At 38.5% G+C, this 27,241-nt stretch overlaps 1 protein-coding gene across 16 annotated transcripts in view; it reads right to left on the bottom strand.

Moving 5' to 3' along the window:
• Positions 1-27,241, bottom strand: part of FARS2 (phenylalanyl-tRNA synthetase 2, mitochondrial) — a 537,420-nt gene that overhangs the window by 316,153 nt on the left and 194,026 nt on the right. For 14 of the 16 annotated variants that reach the window (XM_047858223.1, XM_047858234.1, XM_047858221.1 and 11 more), the window contains one exon: positions 15,877-16,008. The exons of the other annotated variants lie outside the window; for them this stretch is intronic. In XM_047858223.1, the coding sequence (XP_047714179.1) occupies positions 15,877-16,008 (132 nt within the window). The remainder of the gene's footprint in view (positions 1-15,876; positions 16,009-27,241) is intronic. 16 annotated transcript variants of the gene reach the window in all.

Consider the following 27,241-nt stretch of genomic DNA (forward strand, 5'->3'; position numbering starts at 1 on the left):
CATTTCTGCAAAAGCTACTCTCTTTGCCTAGAAAGATCTCTTCATTCTACTACTATCATGTAACCTGGTCAACTTTATTGCTCACTTCAAGCCACACAACCTTGGTGAAGCCTTGCCTAGTGTCTCGAGGAAGGGTGTCTTCCTTCAACTGTTACCACAGCGTTATGGAAACGGTAGATGCCTCCGTCCCTACCACTGGATTTTAAGTCCCTCAAAGGCAGAAATGACATCTGTATATGCAGCACCTATCATGGTGGCTGTCACACAGATAATAAATGCTTGTTAAAGGAATGGACAGAGGGAAGGAAGGCTGATTCTAATAAATGGAAGCATGAAATAATGGATTTCAAGAGCTTTTCCTTCCTAATGCCTTCAAAGTCCCAAACCCCTCAATTTCCAGGGCTCCACAGAGAGTCTAAAATGCCAAATGAATGTTCGAAATCATGTATGTTAACATCAGCTGCTTTCCTTCATATTCAAGGCATTCTTTAAGGTAAAATTTTAAAAGACTATCTTACTATACTTTGTCATTACTTCCCTAAAACACGTTTTTACTAGTCTCCTAGTTCGCGGTCAAGCCTAGGCAAACAAGGGAAAAGCGTTTTCCTATGTGTCCTTCCTGGAATAGGCTCCACAAAAGAGATCTTTTCTTATGTTTGAAAATACTGCCCTCTCGATCCCTTGCACAGTGATAGGTCTTCCTAACTCAGAGATGCTCTCTGCTAAAGAGAGTTTTAGGACTTTGTCAACTCATTAATTTCCACACTTAGTTGAATATCAAATCTTCTCTTGTGTGAAACATCCAATAGTACCCAGGTGCTCCAAGCCATACACTTTGAGAAATGTTATACTTGACCAAATCCTGAATTATATCAATGAAAAAAAATTTTGAGACTCTGGTATAAATTTTACCTAGTGACATTACTTCATTTTATCTATGGACATAAGAGGACCTTTTCATGAAGGCACTGTTTCCAACCTAAAATACAGAAACAAACCTTAAAAAAAAAAAAAAAAGAAGATAAAAGAAAAATAACTTACCAGATTGTGTTTATCCCCACAGTACCATAAATAATTCCTAAACTTCTAAATTGCCTTTTTGCGAGGGAGAAAATAAAATTGAGCCATTGAGGAGCACATTGCTACCTGCCTGCAAAGCTGCAGTAATCCCATGAAGCAAGAGTTTCATAAATAGTTTAAATAAAATTCAATTATATGAGCACTCTTTTTTTTTTTTTAATTCTGAGAGTTTCTTTAAGGGGGTGTGGGGAAGAAACCTGATTAGCCAACCATATACACCAAAGTCCTGCTGTTATGCAATTTTCCATGTGGTGCTATAAAACAAAACACAATCCCCTGTGGGTTTTATTAATATTAAAAATCTCTAGCTTGTTTAAGAGGCCAAATCATAAGATCTGAGAGCTAAAAAGAAATCTGGAGTTTATATCATCTATGCCCTGTATTTTACAGATAAAGAAAATGAGACACTCATGACCTACCCAAAATGTCTGCAGCAAGGAGTGGCCAGGACTGACTATAGGCAGATCTTCCCTCTGAGGCCCTGCACTTCCCACCGCATCTTTCTGTGTTAGCAGCTGAGAATAAATAGACCAGGGGCCAGGCTGGGAAACTAGGTGGTTTCCCTCCACACTTTATTGTTCCAATAAGCCTGGATGGAGAAAGAACAGTTAACATCAGGATGAGGAAGAAGGGGTCCACCCACTCAATACCCATTGTTAATGTTATAATATGTATACTGAATGCCTACTATGTGCAAGCCATTGCTCTAGGAACTGGGAATACAATGGTGGTCAAAACCAAAATATTCCCTACTATCACAAAGCTTACATTCTTTTTTTTTTTTAACTTGTATTAACTTTATTAGCATTTCCCTTTTGCCCAAAAATGAAATTACAAATGAACTTCACTTCTTCCTGAGACTGACTGAAGTCAGAAACCTAGAACTAAAACATTGAAAAGGTTATACTGAGGGGCACCTGGGTGGCTCAGTCGGTTAAATGTCTGACTCTTGATTTCAGCTCAGGTCATGATCTCATGATTCGTGAGATCGAGCCCCATGTTAGGGGATTCTCTCTCTGCCCCACCTCTCTCTAGCCCTCCCCCACCCATGCTCTCTCTGAAAAATAAATAAACATTAAAAAAGGTTATACTGAGAATGCGTACCTGTACATGGGTGCACACGCGCACACACACACACACACACACACACACACACACACACGATCCTCCATGTCAGTAGCATTTCATAAAACTCCCATGGGGAGAACTTTCCAGATAAATCCCATCCTGAATCACTGCCTGGTTTAGGGAACAACCACAGCACACACTAAAATACTAGGAAGCAATTTCAATGGCTTCTCAGGGGCAGTGGGGTGGGTAGAAAAAGTCAAGCTTTTCAACCATCCTTCTTACTAAGATAGTAAGGGAAGGGATAAGGAAAACTTGAAAGAAGTAAGTCAATCCTATGAAATGATATTGGAAGAGAGAATCTTAAGTACCTATGAGCCCTGCACAAACTGAGAAAAAATACACAGGGCAACCACAATGTACATTTTATAACCAGCTACTGCAGATGGACAAAGCAGTACACAATCTCAGTGGTGTAAAACCACAAGCACATGTCTATGGGGCTGGGGCTTGACTGGGGCTCAGGGAGTCCAGACTGGGCTGGGCTTCAGCTCCAGGTTGGTTTTGGATCCATTCCGCATGCTTCCTACTGTTCTAGAACGTGCAGGCTATACCTGTCCATCTCATTAAAAGGAAGGAAGAAGCAAAAAAGGGCAAAACTAACTGTCAAGTACATTTCAAGCTTCTCCTCATATCACATCTGCTAATATCCTGTTAGCCAAAACAGTCACATGGCCAAGCCAAAAAATCAGCAGGGCAGAAAAATCCACTCCTTACACTGTGGCAAGTGCTTCAAGGTCATGGGACAAAGTGCATGGATATGGGGAGGGCATACAAACTGGGAACAACAATGGGGTCTAATGAAAGAAACAGCATTTTGCAACAATCCAAACTTGCCAAATTTCATTTCTTTCTAATCCAAACCCCTTATCTGGAAACTCATAAGCTACTCCATCAACTTTAAAAGATAATGGTTGGATTGTGTTACTGAGGTTACTGTTTCAGGAATGGGGGAGACAACAGAAAAAAATACAAATAGTTGAAAAGGGAAAATTAAGTCCATATCGATGGAAGAAGGACTGGGGAAATTAAATGACAATTGCTTTATATTTGCCAAATATGTAAGTCCTAACACACTAAAAATACAATACTGGGCAGATTCTCTGCTATCCAGAAGTTTCCTACATATAGAAAGTATGCCACAGACAGTATGAAATACATACTACCACAGCTGCAAAAACATCAGAAAATAGGGCACTTGGGTGCCTCAGTTGGTTAAGTATCTGATTCTTGATCTTGGTTCAGGTCATGATGTCATGGTTTGTGAGATCAAGACCTGCTTCAGGTGCTGTGCTAACAATGCGGAGCCTGCTTGGAATTCTCTTTCTCCCTCTCTCTCTACCCCTCCCCTACTTACTCTCTCCATCTCAAAGTGAATAAACATTTAAAAAAAAATCAGAAAGGTACTCATACCACAACTTGAAATCAACCTACGAAAATGTTATTTTCATTGGAATAATGGAAATATGAAGGAGTGACATGGAGCCTAAGTAGAGCTAGACAGAACTAAAAAATATACCAGGAAACAAATCAAATTCTGTACGAATACTGTAACTGGAATCCCCAAGCAAGCTCCAAGCTACATTTCCTAGTCAAACAAGTGCATCCTACAGCATACCTTCCCAGCTAGAGAAACTGTCATAGGGGGTGGGACCAAATCTGACAGAACATTAGGAAACAGAAGGTAGATGTTTGAAAATCATTAAATATTTAGAATCCCCATGCTGAAAATATGAATGATATGGCAATAACATCAGAGACTTAAACCACCAGAATCAAGCATGACAAGCAGAAGGGTTATCTTTATGGAACCTGTCAACTTACACCCACTCACATTCCCTGATAAAGTGACTTTTTTTGGAGAATGGCATTATATAAAGAAATCTAAAGTTACTCAAGTAAGAAATACATATATCCCATTTATGAAAGAGCAACTGGGGGAAAAAAAGCCACCTAGACAATACTATTATAATACATAAAAATGACAAATGATTAGCATTCAAAATAAAGAATTCCTACCAATCACTAAAAACAAACAAACAAACAAACAAAGACAGATAAATGAGCCCCATCTGGAAAGGAACAAAAGAAAAACTATAGATTTCAAATAAACATATAAAAAATGTGTTTGACCTTAATATAATCAGGTGAGTAGAAATGAAATGATAGTAAGATACTATTTTAAACCCCCCAGATCAGCAAAATAATTTGAACAAGGTCAAGTGTAGAAGAGGATACAGAGCAACAAGAACTTTCATACAAATGCACAAGGCAGTGTAAATTGGACCAACCACTCTGGGAAACAAACTTGTGATGGCCAATAAAGCTAAAGAAGTCCATAAAAACTAACTTTGGGAAATCCACTGCTAAATAAAATATACCTTAGAGAAACGCTTACACCTATACACATAGGATGTACAAGAATGTTCAGCAATAGCATTTGTAATAGGAAAAGAAAAAAGAAAAAACTAGAAATAGTCAAATGTCCAATAGATGAATAAACTATGGCATATTCTTCCAATAGAATTTAAGTAGTGAAAAATGACTGAACTAAAACTCTACATATGACAGCACAGATTAACTTCACAATGCTACATGGAAAAGTAAAGTCATAAAAGGATGGCATAATTCCACTTGCAAGAATATAAAAGCCCATGAATGTTAACTGTTTTATAATACACATAGTAACTCTACAATGAAAATCAAGATAACAACACAAAATTCAAAATAGTGATTCTCACAGGATGGAGGCAAAGTGGGAAGATACCAACAAAAAGGACATATACAGTGGGGGCAGGGAGGTTCGGCTGTATAATGTCCTTTGTCTCTTAAGCTAGGTGGTGGACAGTGGACTGATAGATAAAATAAAGCATTGGAATACAGAGAGATACAGACAGATGAGCAGACAAAGTATAAGAATAAAGTATCTCAAGGAAAACAATTTTAAGAAAAAATAACCCTTAAAAAGTTAGAGAGACTTCAGTAGGTTTACAGTAAAAAGTAAAGAATGAATGGAAGAACTAAGTTGGAAGACTCACACTTACCAATTCTAAAACTTACTGCAAAGCTACACTACTCAAAACATGTGGTACTTGTGTGAGGACAGAAACATAGAACACTGGAATAGAACTAAGAGTTCAGAAATAAACCCATACATCTATGGTCAACTGATTTTTGACAGAGGTGCCAAGAGCTTTCAATGGTAAAGGAATAGTTTCTTCAACAAATGGTACTGGAACAACTGGATGCCTGCATGCAAAAGAATAAATTTGGACCTCTACCTCATATCATGTACAAAAATTAACACAAAATGGATCAATGACCTAAATAGAAGAGCCCAAACCACAAAACTCTTAGATAAAAACAAAGGGGTAAATCTAGTTGACCTTAAGTTTGACCATAGATTCTTAGATATGACAGCAAAAGCAGGTGCAAGAGAAGAAGAAGAACAGACAAATTAGACTTCATTAAAATCTAAAAATTTTGTGCTTCAAAGGACATACATTATCAAGATACAAAAAGAAAACCTACAGATTTGGAGAAAATATTTACAAATCATACATCTGATAAGGGTCTAATATCCAGAATATATAAAGACCTCTTACAACTCAGCAATAAAAAGACAATCCAATTTTTAAAATGAGCAAAGGAACACGTGGGTGGCTCAGTCAGTTAAGCGTCCAACTTCAGCTCAGGTCATGATCTCACGGTTCTTGAGTTCGAGCTCCACATAGGGCTTCTGTGTTGACAGCTCAGAGCCTGGAGCCTGTTTGGGATTCTGTGTCTCCCTCTCTGTCTGCCCCTCCCCTGCTCGTTCTGTCTCTCTCTGTCTCTCAAAAATAAATAAGCATTAAAAAAACTCTTTAAAATGAGCAAAGAAATTGAAGACATGTTTTTAAAGAAGATATACAAACAGTATATGAAAATATGTTTAACATTATAAGCCATTAGGGAAATAAAAATCAAAACCACAGAGAGGGACTACTTCATACCTACTATGATGGCTGTAAAACAAAACAAAACAAAACAATACCACGCAAACAGAAAATAATAAGCAATGGCAAGGAAGTGGAGAAATAGAAGTCTCATATATTGCTGGTGGGAAGGTAAAATGGTTTAGCCCTTGTGGGAGATAATTTAGTACTTCCTCAAAAGTAAATACAGAGTTACTATATGATGCAGCAATTCCACTCCTAAGTTATGCACCCAAATAAACTGAAAACAATGACTCAAATACATGTACATGCATGCTCACAGCAGCATTATATACAATAGCCAAAATATGGAAATAGCCCAAATGTCTGTATAAAGACTGTTTACTGTCAACAATACATAAATGGCCAAAAAGACTCCCCCACGATGTCTATACAACCATTAACAATGATGTAGGTAAATATTTGGTAACATGAAAAGACACTCATGTCAAATTTGTTGTGAAAAAGCATAATACAAAAAAATAATCAAAGGATGATTATATTTTTCTAAAATATATACAAGTTTTTCATACAGATATGGCTAATTATATATATGCATGTTTTAAAAGTTTTACCTAGGTAACAACAGAATTGCTTTTATTTTCTTTTTTATACTTTATTTTTAAAATTTTTCCAATGATTACAGATTTTATGTCAGAAAAAAAAATCTCACCATCTTACCCATTTTGAAAAGAGAAAAAGGACAAAGGCTAAGTAAATATTTGAAAAGACATCTCTACTCTGACAGCTTGAAAATGTGTCACTAGGAGGAACTACAAGGCCACACATACACGTGGGGCTGACACATATTTGTTTGCTTTTCTGAAAGGGCACTAACAGGGCCAAGACTGACTTAAGGGAAGGGAGGAAAGTTAGACGGCTAAAGGAAAGGAAGGAAGAAGAGAAAGATTGGGGAGTGACATGGGAAGGAAAGAAAGAAATCAGAGTCTGCAGATCTTAGTCTCAACTCAGTGTTTTACCTAAAAATGCACTATGTTTAATTTTAATTAATAAAGTCAATAGATTAGGGGTGCCTGGGTAGCTCAGTCAGTTGAGCGTCCGACTTCAGCTCAGATCATGATCTCATGGTTCGTGGGTTCAAGCCCCACATCGGGCTCTGTGCTGACAGCTCGGAGCCTGGAACCTGCTTCGGATTTTGTGTCTCCCTCTCTCTCTGCCCCTCCCCTGTTCACACACTCTCTCTCTCAAAAATAAACAAACATTAAAAAATTTTTTAAAAATAATAAAGTCGATAGATTAAATACACAGGTAGACCCAATGTATCCACGGTTTTCTGGCACCACGTAGATATGTCCATGCAATTATCCTTTTACCTGGGGTGCCTTCACAATCCAACCTAGAGTTTGGTCTCACTATGGGGGTATGAGCCCTCTATTACTCACTCTGATTGCAATTTAAATCCCCGGACAAGGATACATACACAAAGTCACTAAAAGAGCACTATGAAAAGTAAATAGACAAATTTTGATTGAAAGTCAAAACCTGGAGAAATGACCTCCATAGGAGGAATTTCATGTTTGTTTGCTTCTCCCATGTTTTTGCCCTGAAGGTGGGCCCCAGCTGCAGAGCTGCACAGCATCAATGGCAGCTAAGACTCCAAGAGAAATCTCTCCTTCTATATTCAGGGAAATGGCTCTGTGAGTTGGAATGGAGAAGAGCCCAGAGGAGATGCCCTAATTCTACCTGCATAAGCATCAGCCTAACCCATGACTACACATGCACACCACAGACTCAAGCTAGCATAGCAAAAGCTGAGAAAACTGAACTGAGATGTGAACCATTCACACGAGTTTCTGACTAACCCCTCAAGTACATATGTGCGGGAAGGACAGAGATCAGCATCACTAAGACTTATACTGAGATCTGAATGACTGCCCATGGGAAAGAAGTCAGAACCAAGGTCTAAACTTCACCAAGTGACCATCTACTAAAATATCAACAGTTAGCACAAATTTAAAATAGGACAGAGTGCACACAACTTACCGTTCACAACTTCCAACACACAAAGTTATTTGACAAAGAACCAAGAAAATATGATGAATTCTAAACAGAATTCATTCTTGATGCGACCCAGATGTTGGAACTATCAGACAGATATTTTAAAGCAATTACTGTAACTATGTTCCATGAGGTAAAGAAAAACACAATTGATAGGAATGAAAATATAGGAATTCTCAGAAGAGAAATAGGAACCAATAAATAAATTCAAAAAACACATACAAAATTTAAAACTAAAAAAAAATCTGAAATAAAAAAATATATTTGATGATCAAGGCAGTTTTGTGAAGGTGATACAGGAACATGAACATGGAACAGAAATTAGTATGAAAAACAGCAAAAGATAGACAAAAGTGAGCAGAGTATTGGGATCTTCCGAGATAAAATCGAAAGATCTAACATGGGTACAATTTGAGCTCTAGAAGGGGAGGAGGAAGAGACTGAGATAGAAAAAATTATCTGAAGAAATAATGACCAGAAAATTCTCAAAATATGTGAAAAACATAAATTCATGGACTCAAGCTCAGTGAATCTGAAAACAGAGTCCAAGAAAACCACACCTCGATGCATCAAAATCACACTGATGAAAACCAAAGGTAAAGAAAACAATCTTGAAAGTAGCTAAAGAAAGACAACATATTACTTTTGGGTGAATAATGACTGAAATGATTCCGTGGTTCTCTACAGAAACTATAGAGGCAGAAGACAATGGAACAACATCTTTAAATTGTTAAGAAAAAAGATGAATTCAGAATTCTATTCTCAGTAAAAATATTCTTCATGATAAGGGGTAAATAAAGACATTCTCAGATAAAGGAGCACTAAGAAATTCATCACCAACAGACATGGTAAGGGAAGTTTTCCATACCAAAGGGAAAAAATACCAGAGGAAAACAAGCATCTTCGGGAATAAAAGAAGAGAAAGAGAATTGTAAGAGCTAGGTAAATAGAAAACTATGGTCTCTTAAGTTCTTTAAAATGCATATGACTTTTTAAAGCAAAAAAGTTTAACACTGAGTGGTGAGATTTTCAATGTATGTAGACACAACACATGTTAACTATAACAACATAAAAGAAACTGAGAACAGGGGTAAGGCTAGAATGCTTATTTTAATATAAATAAAACAGACTTCAAGAAAAAGAGAAGTACCAGAGATAAAGATGATATTTCATAATGATAAAAGGGGCAACTCATGAAGAAGACATAAGAGTTATAAAAGCATATATATCTAATAATATAGCTTTAAAAAAACATGAAGAAAAATTAATAGGATAAAAGAGCAGATAGAGGGGCGCCTGGGTGGCGCAGTCGGTTAAGCGTCCGACTTCAGCCAGGTCACGATCTCGCGGTCCGTGAGTTCGAGCCCCGCGTCGGGCTCTGGGCTGATGGCTCAGAACCTGGAGCCTGTTTCCGATTCTGTGTCTCCCTCTCTCTCTGCCCCTCCCCCGTTCATGCTCTGTCTCTCTCTGTCCCAAAAATAAAAATAAACGTTGAAAAAAAAAAATTAAAAAAAAAAAAAAAAAAAAAGAGCAGATAGAGAAGCCCATAATCATAGTAGAAAATTTTAATAATCTTTTCTGGGAAACTGATAGGATACTAAAACCAAACAAAAAAAAATCAGTAAACATAAAAGAGCTGAACACTATTCAATTACATTGATCTATTTAACATTTATAGAACATTCCGCGCCTAGGTTTTTTCTCAGGGGAAATGGAAACATACAGGCACACAAAGGATTTTATACAAATATCTACAGCAGCTTTATTTCTAATAGCCAAAACTGGGAACAAACTAAATGTCCATCAAAAAGGATAATCTAATTGGGTATGTCTATACAATGAAACAATACTTAAAACAATAAGGAATGGATTACATATACAACACTGATCAATATACACAACACAGATTAATTTCAAAATCATTATGCTGAGGGAGAGAAGCAAAACATAAAGAACATACTGTATGATTCCACTTATATAAACCTCTAGAAAATCCAAACTCATCCATAATGACAGAGGTAGATCGGTGGTTGCCTAGTGACAAGGTGGCAGGAGGGATAGATTACCAAAAGGGCACAAGGCAACTTTGGCTGGTGATGAAAATGTTTATTATCTTGACAGTGGTTATAGCTTCATGGGTATACACATATGTCAAAAATAGATCAAACTGTACAGTTTCAATATTCATAGTTCATCATCTTTCAATTATACACCAATAAAACTGGGGAAAATATTCAACCTAAAAGTAGGATTTTCAAAGCATGGTCTGAATGTGGGTCATTCATAAGAATTATCTAGGCTATTTATTTAAAATGCACATCTCAGGGGTGACTGGGTGGCTCAGTCAGTTGAGAGTCCGACTTCAGCTCAGGTCATGATCTCATGGTTCATGAGTTTGAGCCCCACGTCAGGGTCTGTGCTGATAGCTCAGAGCCTGGATCCTGCTTCAGATTCTGTGTCTCCTTCTCTCCCTGCCCTCCCTTGCTTGTGCTGTCTCTCTCTCTCTCTCTCTCTCTCTCTCTCTCTCTCTCTCTCAAAAATAAACATTAAAGGGGCGCCTGGGTGGCGCAGTCGGTTAAGCGTCCGACTTCAGCCAGGTCACGATCTCGCGATCCGTGGGTTCGAGCCCCGCGTCAGGCTCTGGGCTGATGGCTCAGAGCCTGGAGCCTGTTTCCGATTCTGTGTCTCCCTCTCTCTCTGCCCCTCCCCCGTTCATGCTCTCTCTCTGTCCCAAAAATAAATAAACGTTGAAAAAAAAATTAAAAAAAAAAAACATTAAAAAAAGTTTTTAAATGCACATCTCAGTCCTCATCCCAGACCTACATACCCTGATATGAACATTTTACATAGGCTCTCCAGGTGATTACCAGGCTCTCCAGGCAGTTACCAGGCACACACTTAACCACTGGTTAAACCCAGGACCAATTCAAATACCACCTCCTCTCTGATGCTTCCACTAATCTAACTGATGAACATAGTCCCCTCTTCACACCTCCCAAAGCTCCATGTCATGAGTGGCACTTATGTTACCATGCTCTAATTATATAATCTCATCTTTCCTACTACATGGTAAATTTTACAGGGAGAGGTCACATCTTATGGTGTCCGTGTCCGCCTCTTTGGCTAGCACAGTGCCTTACACACAAAAGATGCTAAGTAGATTAATGGTAGGTCTGCCTGTATATAATACTATGCCCAGTACAGGCACATATCTTGGTTGTTGCCTCTAGAAGTTCCCCAGCTGAGATTAATAACACTGAATGTCACAAGTGTGTGTAGAGGCTGCAGAGACTGGCTACTAAAGACAGTAATAGACTGGAAATAGATATTTATTCACATAGGAAAAGAAGCACTGGGTATCCTACCTGGCCATCCAAGCAAAGTTCATAAAATACACAACTCCTTGCAAACAGAAACCTAACTTATTCTGGGACATACATTTCAAATACCCATACTTCTAGCATTCCATCCTGAATGTAATCTGGACAAGGTCTTGGCACAATCTTCTTCAGTCTCTTCTTCCTCCCCATTCTGCCCATGATACCTCTGTTACAAATAGTTATCACATGGTATTGTAATCATTTGTATGTCTGTGTATGCTATGCTATTCCCAAAGGCAAGAACAATGCTTATTTCACTTTTCTATAGCCTTAAAAGGAATTCAAGAGAAATTGACAAATCAACAAGAACAAAGAATGATTGTTAACAATAGAAACTGGGTGCCTGGGTGGCTCAGTCGGTTAAGCATCCAACTCTTGTTATCAGTTCAGATGATCTCACTGTTCATGAGTTCCAGCCCTACATTGGGCTCTGAGCTGACAGTGCAGAGCCTGCTTGGGATTTTCTCTCTCCCTCTCTCTCTCACCCTCTCCCGTTCATGCGCACCCTCTCTCTCTCACTGTCAAAAGTAAACTTAAAAAAAAAAAAACAAAACTGGAAACTGTTCATGTATATATTTACAAGGTTTTCCCAAAAGATCACACTTTTAAATTTTAACAAAGAGGTAAAGAAAGAGATTTCATCTTTTAAATGTTATATTCCACCATAGAGCTTTTTCCATTATAATCTTCTAAATTTCAAGGGGCTCAAATAAATGGTAAATTCCTTTCTGGTACAATCACAGCCTACAGTCGCCCTGGTGATGATTTTAGATGTTTGTGCTCCATATATTACTTGGAAAGACATTAGCAACCTGAGTCAGCCCAATGGGAAGTGAGGGTGTGGAATTCGGGGACATGACTCAGTACTGTCCTCAAAACATCTCCTCAAGGAAAAACCAATAAAATCATCATAACAACTGTCATCACCCACATCATGATTAGTAAATCTAAGAAATCTGAAAGCAATGGCAAAAACATTATAAATTAAAGAAGAAATAAAGTAAAATTCTATAAGCTATGTGGAAGAGCCTTATCTTACTCCAGGGGGAAAAACTCCACATATATGCCATAGTCAACTTAAATGTGTAATAGCGTTTTCACAAACTGTTCATATTAACAATCTAATTCCCCGCTTTTAATTAAATGCACTCTATCATAGGAAACAACATACATGATGGCCTAGCCCTTCTTTAGGGGTAACAAATAACCACCAGCCAAAGACAGCTCTGTTTGCTGTTGTTTGTTTCATTTGGTTTCTGTTCTTCATTCTAGGTGAGACAGAATAATTTATTTGCAATGGATTTCTAGCCACTTCATAATCATGCAATTTACTATCTGGATAGTGCAGCATGGTACCTTCCTCAGGCTCTGTCAATGGGATCATATCAGCATCTACATGAGAGCCTTGTTATCAAGGCTAAATGAAAGAAAGGCTCAGAAGCATTGGTGAGATGAGGTGAGATCCTGGCCCACAGGAAGGGCTTAAGTGTGGCTGCTAATTTCACCATCTAGTTCCGGCTTCTTTGGTGTCCAGTTACTTTAGCACTTACCTGTGCCGCTATGAGACCCTTAAAGAAGGAGCTCTACAGCCACATGTTAGTGTTTCTTGGAAGTTCTATTTTAAAAGGCAGGGGAGTGGAAAGGAGGGAAGGAAATGTAGGAGAGAAGATGGAAGGAACGGCAAAATGGAACTAGAGGGCTGAGCATGCACAGTCAGCCTTTCTCTAGACCACGGAGCTCAGCAGACAGAAAATTAGCTGTTCTTTCAAATAATGCCTGCAGTTGATGATTGCCAGGCACACAGTTTAAAGATTTTAACTACAGATGTCAAAACACATCCCAGTCTGAGAACACAGAGCAGAACTTTGTCACAATAACTTAAAGTTCAAATAGCACAGCCTACACAGAATTTCTTTTACAAAATCATCTCTTCTTTCTTTTCAGTAGTCTCCCTCGCAAGATATTTCATTTAAAATTTATCTGCACAATTTTCCGCCAACTAAAACCACATCTTACCACAACTGTGAACCTCTCAAATATATTTGCATCTCATATGTTCTGTTTTGGTTTTTTTTTTCCCTTTTCTTTCACTTTGCCACTTCCCTCAAGAACACTTGACATGGCTGATCTAATTGTGGAACAGCAGTCCCATTAATGTGCAATAATGACTTGGAAACCTGTTCCAGATAACTGTATTTGGCCAATTACTGTGTGAATAAACCTCATAAAAACCCATAAAGGACACTGAAAAAGATACAAGGAAGCACTATTCCCAGCAACAACTGACATGTTAAGCTGACCATCCCCTGACTGGCTTTCTCAGTCCTGGCCCTTGATAACACGTTTCTGGGATGAAGCCTGGGATTCCTTCAAATCTTCTAAGAAAAAAAAAAACAAAAACATCCCAGAAGTATTTGAAGTTAGCTCCTACTCAAGAAGAGATTAAATCTGGGGCGCCTGGGTGGCGCAGTCGGTTAAGCGTCCGACTTCAGCCAGGTCACAATCTCGCGGTCTGTGAGTTCGAGCCCCGCGTCAGGCTCTGGGCTGATGGCTCGGAGCCTGGAGCCTGTTTCCGATTCTGTGTCTCCCTCTCTCTCTGGCCCTCCCCCGTTCATGCTCTGTCTCTCTCTGTCCCAAAAATAAATAAACGTTGGAAAAAAAAAATTAAAAAAAAAAAAAAAAGAAGAGATTAAATCTTACATATTTGCTTCCAATTTTTTGTGTTTTCTACTAAGATGGATATATACGTATCAGGCTGATTTTCCGGTGTCTCTTACTATTGGTTAATTGTCTTTTTCCCTCTAAAATCACTCAGACTAGAATCATGGATACTGAAGTGACTAAGATCAAAGAGGTAATCTAATTCCAATTAATGGGAAATCATTTCTGTGATGTACAGGACAGCCTCTGTTCAAATATTTCCTTTTTAAGGGGGCTCTGTTGATAAATGGCTCTAACCATTTGAAAAACAATTTAAAAACAAAATCAGCAATTAATTTTAGTCAGCATGCCAGACCCAGTGCTAATAAGCATGTTACATACATCACCTTGATGAATGCTCATAATGAAACTTTGAGCAAGGTATCATTGTGCCCATTTTAATTATGAGAAAACTAAGACTCACAGGGGTTTAAGCAACTTGCCTGAAGACACACAGCTGTCAACTGACAGAAAACCTAAGACAGACAGACACCCAGGCCCAAGCCTCACAACTTTTATACACAGCCCTTAACATGCGACCTCTCTGTCCTTCTCTAGGTCAGCTCTTCAAATTATTGAAAACTATCCAAGAAGCATTTGGCACTGTTCTGGGCTTTCCCCCAAGCCTTCCTTGGCAGAAAGGAGAGGAATCTGTGAGCTGAGTCCAGGCCCCTGCAGACAAAGGTTACCTGGGAGTAAGAAGGGAAGGCTAGGCCTCCAGTCTCCCAAGCCGGATTACCAAAAATCTTGCACTTGACTGCCACCTCATCTCTTCTGTCTCACACCATCCTTATTCTCTAACCCCATGACCTTACCCGTGGTCTCTCTACATTTCTTAGCCACCAAGAGGGCCTGCTCTTCTCCATTCTGCTGCCCGAGGCCCTGTGACCAAACCTGAACCAGAGCCACTGCCCTCCAAGGCCACAGAGTAAATGCCCTACTACGGGAAGGGGAGAGGGGCAGAGTGCAATCTTCATCAGTTCCCCTCCACTTAACTGCTTACACAGAGTTCCTGCTCAAATGCCCAATCCCACCGACTTCTCATGGAGGATTTATACTCTGTAAAAATATTTTTTAATTACGTTCATATAGTGATTTAAAAAAAACAGCTCTGAAATTAAGTTTAGAAATAATCATTTTTATTAAGCAATGGTCCTGCAGAGAAGAGCTGTATCCACAGATATAACTTACTTATAAATGAAATAAGAACAAAAAAGTATTATATATTGGCCTTGTTCTTAAACAGTTTGGAAGGCAAACTGGACTCATGTGGTATGCATCAAATGCTTAGAGGCAACTGCAAAGCAACATATCAACAAATACGAAATTATGAAGTACAAATCCAATACTTAAGTGCTAACAAGGAAGATCTCCAGAAACAAAAAGTCTGTGCAAAATGTGAGAAATGAAGTTCTTCCAGAGTTAAGTATGGAGAGTTGAGGGACAAGTACGGGGGCAACAGGAGGAGACAGAGATTGTGAGGCTACCCCTACAGGGGCATATAAATGCATATGAAAATAAGTATGCAAATGAAGTGAAAGGAGAGAGAGTCTTTTTCAAGAGAGCCTACAAAAAAATGTTGGATTCTTTTCTACCTGAATTTACTAGTTGCTGTTCCATCACCCCACAGCCAAGAACTTCTAGCCATTCTCCGTGGAAGTTGATCTCCATCTCGAAGGAAGGATGAGTAAAAGGGAAGTAGCAGTCTACCCACCTAATGTCCAGTCCTGCAAAGATGCCAAATAAAAACAGATAGTGTTAAAAGGCAGTCTATCCTTCCTTATGATCAAGCCTGCCCTTCAGCTAATGACAACAATTACTACATTCTGAGTAAAATAAATAGGAAACAAACTCATTTGCAGCATGTTAGGGGGAGGCAATAAATCTTAAAACTTGTGAAAAACTGGGCATGTCTTTTCCAATATGAAAAACACTTTGTGCAGTTCCAGGACCCTCTAAAACCAAATCAATCACTTGTCAAATCCCTGCAAACACCTGGCAGAGGGAAAAAAATTAGGTCAAGATCAGGGGAAAGCAGGTAATTCGTCTAGTTCTATAAGTGAAAATGATATCTTTTCAGAGGTAAAGAACAAAACGTTTTACTATATATCCTGAAAACTTACTTATCAACAGTATGACCAATTTTGGATAAACTAATCAACTTTTATTTCCATAAGTATATATATTAATTTTTTAAATTAAGTTTATAAGAACTAATAAAAAGTTAAATAAGATCTCTCAGCTAAATTTAAGCAAAACATCTAGAAAGTCAAAACATTTATTCCTACAGAGGAGTACAAATATTCATACATCTAAACAAACAAGTACAGGCTAAATGCCAGAATAAATTTTTCAATAAGCAATCATGAACATGGCACTCATAAACAATGACATTATTAATTAACAAAAGAAAAGACTAAAGAATTAAAAACAAACCCTGCAAAGAGCAGAAGTCACTACACCAGAAAAACCAGATGAGAAGGTCATCTGGTAGCTAAATGGCCACCATGAGGAAAACAGAAAAGTGGGCATCGTGCAAATCATCTATGGTCTCCTGCCTATGCTCCCTTCTCTTCGTGTAATGATCTTTCTCTTCTCTAAGCAACGTTTCTGATTCCATTTCTCCACAGTAACATGACCTCCTATGAACTGAAAACACTGTCTTTTCTCACTCAAGACTATCTGTATTTTAAACCTTGTGGAAATCAGAATGTGAAATGAATAAAAGTAATAACAAAAACTGCTTCCATTTATTGAGGACTTACTATGTCTCTGTCATCCCACTTCACATGTAGGGAAAGCAAACTATCGGAAAGGTCAAGTGTCTGCCCAAAGGCACACAGCTAGCAGATGACTAGGCCAAATCTAGGCCTTCCCAACTCCAAAACTCCCACTCTTGACAATTAAAATATAATTCCCTGCCCATCAATAAAAGATATTTCAATAATCAAAAAGCAGATGGGAACAGAATTATGAAACATGGGGACCTTCCCTATGCCCCAGACAACAAAGGGCAAAGTAGGCTTTTCTTTTATGTTTTGTTTTAGTTGCCTTTATTTTCCTATCTACCTGATGTCTACGGCAAGTGACAAATGATTTCTGTTACACCAGTAACACAATATTCCTCACTCTTGCTATACACATAGTATAATAGACAAATGTTACACTGCACATATATATAGTGCACAATTTGACATATGTTGACAATGTCTACATCTATGAAACTGTCACCACGATCAATATAATGAACATGTGCATCACCCCCAAAAGTTTCCTAGTGCCCTTTTGTAATCCTACCCCTCTGCCTGTTGCCCCTTACCTCTTGTCTTCACCCCACATGTCCCCAGGCAACTGAAGATCTCCTTTCTGTCCCTACAAAATAGTTTGCCTTTCCTAGAATTTTATAACAATGGAATCATATATCATGTACTTTTTTTTTTTTTATATGGCTTCTTGCACTCAGAAGAATGATTTTAAGATTCACCCATGTTGCACCTATCAACAGCTCCTTCCTTCTTATCACTGAGTAGATTTCACCAACAGTTTTTCTAACCAGGAAAAAAAGCTGATCCTGTTGCAGGCCACTGGAGAAGTGTCCTCAGATCCCCTGAGTAGTTCAGACTTCTCTGGATGGAAGCTCCTACATGCAGAGCAGGTGTTTATTCACAACTATGTTCTCAGAAGAAGGTATCGGTATACCTGTGTGTTTGTCCAGCTTTGGGACCAACAATCCCCTACCACACTTTTACTGAAAAGCTGCAGACGCAGTCCCACTGGCAAACAGAGACGTGTGAAGCACTGGGATATATAACCGAGTGCAGACAGACGAGCAGAGAAACAATTTTTATCATTCTTTTTTTGTAACTCCTGACAGATAAGCACAAATCACCTAGTGAAAACAACTTAGAAAAACAAATTTTGTTTACATGGCTTGAATCGAATTTTACCAAAAGCAAGATGAGAACTCAGGGTTAACATGATTCAACCATTACACAGTTAAACATCACCTGGAGCAAAGTTAGGTGAGGTCTAAACAAATTAATTTTTCTTGTGTATTGTATATTAATTTTCTTGTGTATTGTGAATTAATTTATTCCTTTGGACAAGCTAAATGCATAGAATTTAGTTTATATAGCTTTATAGCTCACACCTATAAAACCTTACATTCCCCACCCCCCAGTCAGAGAGAAAGAATATATAAGACATTACTGAGCCCTGAAAACAATCACAAATGTTGATTCAAGTAATTCTACTATCAATTTTTATGAAGCCCAGACTAGATCCCTACTGCATAATGTCTATGGGAAGCTCAGCCTGCATAGACAGGACTCTACACACACCCTCTGAGCTGTTGGTACGAGTGGTGTCAACAGAGCACAAAGACTGAACTGAAAAGTGATGTAAGGATCTCACCCCTTGTCTAGAAACCTGCTGTTACTGAAGGGCTTTGGCCACTTCTAGAAGTAAAAAAAATTACAACCATGGATTGAAATTTTTTTAGTGTTGAATAAATTCTTAAGATAAAATGTCCACATGTTGCTTGTATCAACCCTTGCTCTTTTTTTGTTGATGACTTCAGTCACCCTGGCTCTGGGTTTCTTCTTGCTCAGTCATCCTACAGGTGTCCGTCAGGAGCAACCACAGTAATCGCTCCACTCTGAAAACCACACCCGGCAAAGCAGAAAAGGCAGGGAAGCTGGCCAAAGTTCTTCAGAATACATGAAGATGATTAATATTAATCATTTGTGGAGCAGAATCCATTGATAACAGTATCACAGAAACTAAGACAGAAAACATAGATTGGCAAAAGTTATGTCCAATGGACCTAGAGCATTTTTAATCCTTTTCAACTCCTCAGATCCTGTTAAAAGTTTCCTTTCTGAATCTATATGATCATGCAAAGAATGCCAAATCCATAAACCATTTACCCCCTTTGTTCCATTACTTTAAAGACCTCAGTTTAAATTCTACTTCTTTCACATCAACAGGCAAAAGCCAAAATCTATGAAACCCCAGTTTTGAGAAACCTGCATCTCTGCTTCAAACAAAAATGGTCCTTATTTGAAAGTAAATTCTATTATTTAATGTGTAATTTTTGCCAAAACACCATATTCTTTTATAGATATAGATATAGATATAGATATAGACATATAGATACATATATACACATATATATTTTAAACGTTTATTTCTAAAGGGGGAGCAGAGAGAGAGGGAGACAGAAGATCCAAAGCAGGCTCTGTGCTGGCAGCACAAAGCCCAATGTGGGGCTCAAATTTCATAAACTGTGAGATCATAACCCGAGCCAAAGTCGGAAGCTTAACTGACTGAGTCACCCAGGCGCTCCCTTTTATATATTCTAACAATTTAAATTCCAATTATATTGACACATTAACAGTACTTTTTTGTTTTTCAACCACTCATAGTGGAATCATTTAAAAATACACCTTCTTCTTGTTTTCTCCCCATAACCTCAAAATTATAGTAAGGTTGGGGTGCCTACATGGCTCAGTCGGTCAAGCATCCAACTTGTGGTTTTGGCTCAGGTCATGATCTCGCAATTCATGAGTTTGAGCCCCACATCAGACTCTGCACTAGGGATTCTCTCCCTTTCCCCCTCTTTCTCTCTGCCTGTCCCACACACTATCCTTCTCAAAATAAATAAACATTTAAAAAAAAAGAAAAAAATTATAGTCAGGATTATAATATTGGGTTGAAAAAGCATCTGGAAATACAGCTTATATTAAAAGATGTGGTACTGAATAACTGGCTAAAAACTTACAGAGTATGGCTTATTTCACATGCCCATGTATCAGGAGTCAGAAAAAAAATCCACGAAAACCTATATATTTTGTGTTACATATTAATGGAGAAAAACGTTTTGTAAACATGTCCAAATCATATGGATTAAATATGCATTAGACCAATCTCTTCTTGGGATGACAGAAGAAATTATGCACACATGTATTATATATCTAATGGAAAATAATTGCAAATATTTTTCTTACCTTTGTTTTTTTTTTTGTTTTGTTTTGTTTTGTTTTGTTTTTGTTTTTGTTTTTGCTTAGTTGGTTGGTTGCTTGGTTTGGACCACAATTCACTAAACCATATTTATAAATGAAGCTCAGAGCTTTTTAAAAATTGCCTTAGAACTCTGTGAGACTGGAGCAACTGTCAAAAATTACATACCATACTTTTGAGCTGAGAGTCAAATAAAAGAAAGAATACCTTAGAATAAACAAAATATGATTTGAGTCTCAGATTTCTACCTATTTCTGTGAAACAGTGGGCAGGTTAATTAATCTCTCTGAGCCCCAGATGCCTCTTCTCCCCACTGTGTGTAACGACATCTATTTCAAGAGTGGTCATGAGTAAAGAACTTGTATGTGGGAGCCCAGGTTTTCTCAAAGACAGAGAGATCCCTTTTGGAGATCTGGGCACTCACTCTGCCTTTTCTCCTAAATGAGGATGCCGGCTTTGTTCAAGAATGAAGACAGCCCAAAGTCTAAAAGCATCCCCTCAAATGGGACCGCAGAAATGATTAGTGAAAATTCCTTCGGCATAGTGACGTGAGCCCAAATGCATGTAGCTAGAAATCTAATTCTCCCAACTCTGGTGAAATATGACCTGCCCCTACCTGCCACGGGGAACCAGGGACATGGAAAGGCAGCACTGCATGTCATCTGCTCTGTGTACCAGCTTCACGACTGCTGGACCCTTGGAAAACCGATCGGGGATACAATGAAGGGGCCAGTGTGAGGGTCTCCTCCCACCAAGCCCTGTCTCCTATGCAGTGTTGCAGTGCCTAACCACGGCGACATGTTGTAAATATTAAATAGGTGTCATTCCACCTCACCCCCCAACCCACCTTCACCACAGATCTCCTACAACATGTTTAATTGCCCTGACTTATTGGCTCACTGAGGGATTCTTCCTCTGTTTCTCATCCATACCCTGTATATTTAAAGATGAGACTTTGCTATCAGAACCACCTCCCAGAGGTGTGAGAATCCAGATTTTAAAAGGTTGATGGCCCAAAGTAGAGCATGTACCCGTGATTTTATATATCCTACCATGGCTACCCTCCACTGAAGCAGATAATTGTTTAAATTGACTACACAAATATGCAATTAATAACTGCTACTGGGCATTAATTTTTCAACAGGTTTTCCCTCGGCTGGTAGCAGGGAAACAGAATGCAGTGCTCTGATACCAGGGTGGCTATTCACATTTTCTGCACAGGATATAGCAGGCATCAGGAAGGAAAGTGAGGTGGGCAGAAAAAGGGTGAAAGGCTAAAAATAAATTCTTAGAAAAACTATGATCATCTTAGATGATTTCCATCTAACTAGGGAAATTATCTGGATGCCATGTCAAAGGTACCTGACAATTCCATCTTTTTCTGTTTCCATTTAATTGAATTAAAGACCCACAGCCCTTTAAACTGAATATACAGCAAGTGGCATACAAGCATTTTTCCAGGTTTCTCAATATTGCTCTATTCTAATAGCTTTCTTTAAAAAGTTATTTTAATAGGTAATATGTTCACAGGGTTCAAAATCAATATACTGTAAGAGGATATATTTTACTATGTAACAAAGCATCAGCGACATCACAAGGAACAAAAGTTTTGTAATTATCTGAGGTGACTGATGGTAGCTAATTAATTGTAGTAATCACTTCACAATATATACACACATCAAGTCATTATGTTGTATACCTTATACTAATACAACACTGTATATAAATTATATGTCAATAAACCTGGGGGAAAATATGTCATCAGTTAAAGTCTCACTGCATCCTTGTCCCTGTCCTATCCCCTCCTCCTGAATCCTTATGGGTGAACTACTAGGGTTTCCTTTTCATCACCAGATATAAGCAAATATGGACATGTACCTCTATTTTCCTTCCTTTTTTATATAAAAGACAGCATTCTTGCACATTATTCTACACCATGCTTTTATCACTTAATGATATGTTCTGGAGGCACCAACCTCCTCATTCCTTTCCCTGCTCCTTCACAGTGTTCCAGCAAGTAGCTATGCTACATTTATGTAAGAAGTCCCCTATACTTGAACTATATCCATTATTCTGCTATGAACAATAGTGCTACACCAACCTACTCTGTTGGACGAAAAGTAAATGGTTTTATAGTTTTAATATTGCCCTCTACAAGAGTTGTAACAATTTTGCACTCCCATCAGCTCAATACTTTTCAAGGGCACCAAGGCCACACAACTAATTAGTACAAGAGTCAAACTGGAACTCCTGTCCACGCTGAACATTCAGGGTATCTGCTGGGTGTACTGAGACAAGACCACCCAGGTTGACCCCCCTGAGCAGCTCTCATGTAGCCAGTGCAGAAGCTGGACACCATGGACAAGATTCCCAGGTTCCTACTGAGTTCCTTGCCCTTGTTGTCTGTTTGCATATCCTGTCTCACCCTAGCAAAGGAAAAGAGTATGCTCTGGACCAAATAACCACATGGCTGGCAGTAATGAGGAAGAGGAAGCACAGGTAAGGCTTGAAGCATCCATGTGGGAATATGAAATTGATTCCATTTCCAAAACCCATCCCACAAGCAGAACAAAGTCATTCACAACTTACCATTAATTCCCCACCTAGGACCTTACAAACCTGGCAATGCCATCAATGTGACTCTTTAGCACACCATATATATCCTATTATGTCCACACAGCCACATACTCTTGAATCCAGGACTGCAGACACTGCAGACAGCTAAGAGGAATAAAATCATTCCAACTACAAAGTTAACATTAAAGACTACCTTTTCCCTCTTGAAGTGGGAAAGAGGATAATAAAATACTCTCGTGTGGAACCTCCACAGCACATAGCAGAAGCTATCAGCACTATTTCAGCCACAATGATGCCCTCTACTAAGACGTATACAAAGTAATAGGGGAAAAAGAAAATATCACCAACGGTGATAGTGTAACTGATCACATATCTATTATCACAGTCTTCTGTTTATCACAGTCTTCTGCCTGGTGGAAAGACGGGGGTGGTAAGTGTTGTTTCAGGCTCTTGCCATAAACTGCTATACACAGGAATCCTTTTGATTAGGGCTTGGATCTTAAAATGATACTATCATCTCTCTACCTCACAATGGGGTGAGAAATGGAGTACAGCACAAATTAACGGCACCTCATTCCAAACCTGGCCATGAGGTCAGAGTCACTAGGATAACTGACTGCTCTTGGGCTATGTAGGGAGCAAAGGAGACAGTGTAACAACAACCTGGCCTGGGGTGAGCCACAGCAACAGGCTGGTCCTCAATCTTCCTTGCCAACCATTCCCACAGGATGGCACACAAACCTTATAGACAGAAGCCTAACACTCCACCCCAACAAATCTGATCAAAGAAGACGTAGGTAGGCCAGTCATAATGTATGGAAAGAGCAATCATAGATCTAGGATCAAATCCCAGCTCCACCATTTAGCAAGTTCCTTACCCTCTCACTGCCTCAATTTTGTTTAAAATAAGAATACTTACCTCACAGAGTTCTGGTAACAATTCAGTAAGAAAAAGTATGTAAAGAACCTAAATACCAAATGAGTGATTTTTGAATTGAATGTCATTGAAATTCAGACCATAATATAAAATATCTTTCATCTTCTTATAAAAACATGAAAAAAAAATTTTCCAAGTTGCATTCTTAATGTAATCAACATTTGCTATTCATTTAATGTGGCGCTGTGCTGAACACTTTGCATGCCCTCTTTAATCTTTGCACTGATACAAACACTGCTCAATGACTCCTACTGTCCACATCTTATAGATGAAGGAACTGTGGTTACAACAGCTTACATATCTTATCTCAGTTTACACAGTAAATGTCAAGATCAGAATTCAAAACCAGGTGCCAGACAATAAAGCCCTATGCTGCCCTCCACTGGAACAGATAATGAAAAACTACACTAACTTGGCTTTCCACGCAAAGTGGCTTTATAAGACCAAGATGACATCAGAGACTCCTTGTTTTTCTAACACATTATGACAGGTACGATAACAAAGAGAAAACCAAAAAGGTATAGTCTACATTCAAAGATAAGCGAAATACCTCCATAGGCTAGAAACAGAACAGAAATGGAACACAGTGAGAGAGGAGAAAGCACAGTGCTTCTGGACTCAGGGTCCATACTCAGGAAGAGGTGCCAAGACTTGCCGTCAGCAGGATGATGTACTACTGGTTCAGGATCTGAGGGAAGCTAAAAGCTTAAAGTCAGTTGCAAGAATGGAATACGCTCCAAGCTCTTAAAAGAAGGGTGACAAAAACTCACCAAATCCAGCCTGGGGCAAGAGCTCTAAACAGCTGTAGCCTGAGAGATCCTAGCCATAGGCCTTGGAGCTTCCATATCCCTTAAATCAGAGCTGGACAGTAAATCGAACAGATCCCTATGAATCTGTTCTGGATTTTAAGCCTAGACAGCTAGGTGGAACCAACTGCAAAGACACATAGGGGAGAACCAAGCAAAGCAGGAAAGAACAGGAGGGAGGAAAAGAGAGAAAAGGAAAAAAAGGAAAACAAAAATGCTCCACTGAATATGAACCTGTAAACCAAAATTCCAAAGTACATGAATAAATCTAATGCTAAGTAAGCCGGCTAACAAAACCAACCATCAAACAAGAATTCACTCCAGATGAAATTAATTTTCTAAAGCAACCTAAAATCTTATTTTTATTTTTATTTTTTAATTTTTAAAATTTACATCCAAATTAGTTAGCATATAGTGAAACAATGATTTTCAGGAGTACATTCCTTAATGCCCCTTACCCATTAGCCCATCCCCCCTCCCATAACCCCTCCAGTAACCCTCTGTTTGTTCTCCATATTTATGAGTCTCTTCTGTTTTGTCCCCCTCCCTGTTTTTATATTATTTTTGTTTCCCTTCCCTTATGTTCATCTGTTTTGTCTCGTAAAGGCCTCATAGGAGTGAAGTCATATGATTTTTGTCTTTCTCTGACTGACTAATTTCACTTAGCATAATACCCTCCAGGTCTATCCACATAGTTGCAAATGGCAAGATTTCATTCTTTTTGATTGCTGAGTAATACTCCATGGTATATATATACCACATTTTCTTTATCCATTCATCCATTGATGGACATTTGGGCTCTTTCCATACTTTGGCTATTGTTGATAGTGCTGCTATAAACATGGGGGTGCAGGTGTCCCTTCGAAACAGCACACCTGTATCCCGTGGATAAATGCCTAGTAGTGCAATTGCTGGGTCGTAGGGTAGTTCTATTTTTAGTTCAAGCCCTGTGTTGGCCTCTATGCTGACAGCTCAGAACCTGGAGACTGCTTCAGGTTCTGTGTCTCCTTCTCTCCCTGCCCCTCTCCTGCTCAAGCTCTGTCTCTCTGTCTCTCTCTTAAAAATAAATAAACATTAAAAAAAATTAAAACAAGTATGTTTCAGATATCCCAAGGAATACAATAAAGCACAATTTACAGATTTGTTCTAAAAAAAATCATAAGGCAATCTTTTTGTAAACCAGATCTAAACAATGCAACTGTAAGATTTTATCTATCTCCCTATCAAATTTTGCTTTGAGAAGCAAAACACCAGTCCTGATTTCAAAGAATTTCTGTCACAAACAGTAAGCAGCAACAGAAAAGAAGCCAAAGAAAAACAGATTAAGTGATGAGTGAGGAATAAAAAAAAAATTAAAAAAAGAAAGATGAAGACAGCGAGGTGTAAAAGAAAAAATGGAGAAGAAAGTACAGACAGTCCTTGACTTATGATTTTTTGACTTTACGACAGACTGAAAATGACATGCGTTCACTAGACACTGTACTTTGAATTTTGAAGTTCGATCTTTTCCCAGGCTCTGGTGCTACTGGGCAGTGGCAGCAACAAGCCGCAGCTCCCAGTCAGCCATGTGATCACAAGGGTAACAGCCCATACACTTCCAACCATTCTGTACCCGTACACCGTTCAGTGTTTCGCCTTCAGTACAGTATTCAACAAATTACGTGAGATACTCAAGATTTTTTTTTTTATCAGATAGGCTTTGTGCTAGCTGATTTTGCCCAACTGTAGGCTAATGTAAGTGTTCTGAACACATTTAAAGTAGGTGAGGCTACGCTATGATGTTTGGCAGGGTAGGTGAATTCAATGCATATTCTACTTAGGATATTTTCAACTAACAATGAGCTTATCAGGATGTAAACCCATCATAAGTCAAAGAATATATATATCTAAAAGGAGAAGTCAAAGTGTCAAATGAAAAAGAATGATCTCCATGTCTGGACAAGGTGGAATAATGATAAATCAGTTTTACCTTTCCACATGAAAAACTAAAAACAAATAAAAAACAATGCCACGTAAAACATTGGACATCAGGTAACCAAGGACACTGATCAGTGAGAGGGGAGCCCTAATACTGTCCTTGGAGAGAAGAACACAGAAAGAGCCCAGAAGACTTCCCAAGCTAAGGAGACAGAGTGGGAATCTGTACAAGTCAGGGTTAAGTAGAATTCATTGAACAGAGTGGAGAGAAGAACTCTAAAGATCTGAAAAAAACCCCACAATTTTAGTATTAAATTGAATATTATCAGTACTTAAATCTACACAAGGCCAGGGAACAAATAACACAAAAACATTAGAGGGAATAATGCTGGGAACTCACAAGTACCAAGAATACTGCCAATTCCCAACAGCCAAGTGGAAAACAATAATCAATGGGTTATCAGTTACAGTACTAAGAAGGGTCTTATGTTGGTTGTGGGGAAAAAAAATAACCTGGACCCTGTGTAACAAGATTTAACAGGAAGAACAAAAAGGATTAAGGTATTTGTAAGTAATCTCAGAACAAACTTCAGGAATACTATGAGGAATACAAAAATACTGAAAGCATTACAAGGTAAAATTAACAATGCCTGGCATTTTCTAGAAAATTATTATGCAAAAAAGAAGAAAACAGTAGGAAAA

This window comes from Prionailurus viverrinus, chromosome B2, assembly GCF_022837055.1.
Source record: "Prionailurus viverrinus isolate Anna chromosome B2, UM_Priviv_1.0, whole genome shotgun sequence".
NCBI classification, from domain to species: Eukaryota; Metazoa; Chordata; class Mammalia; order Carnivora; family Felidae; genus Prionailurus; species Prionailurus viverrinus.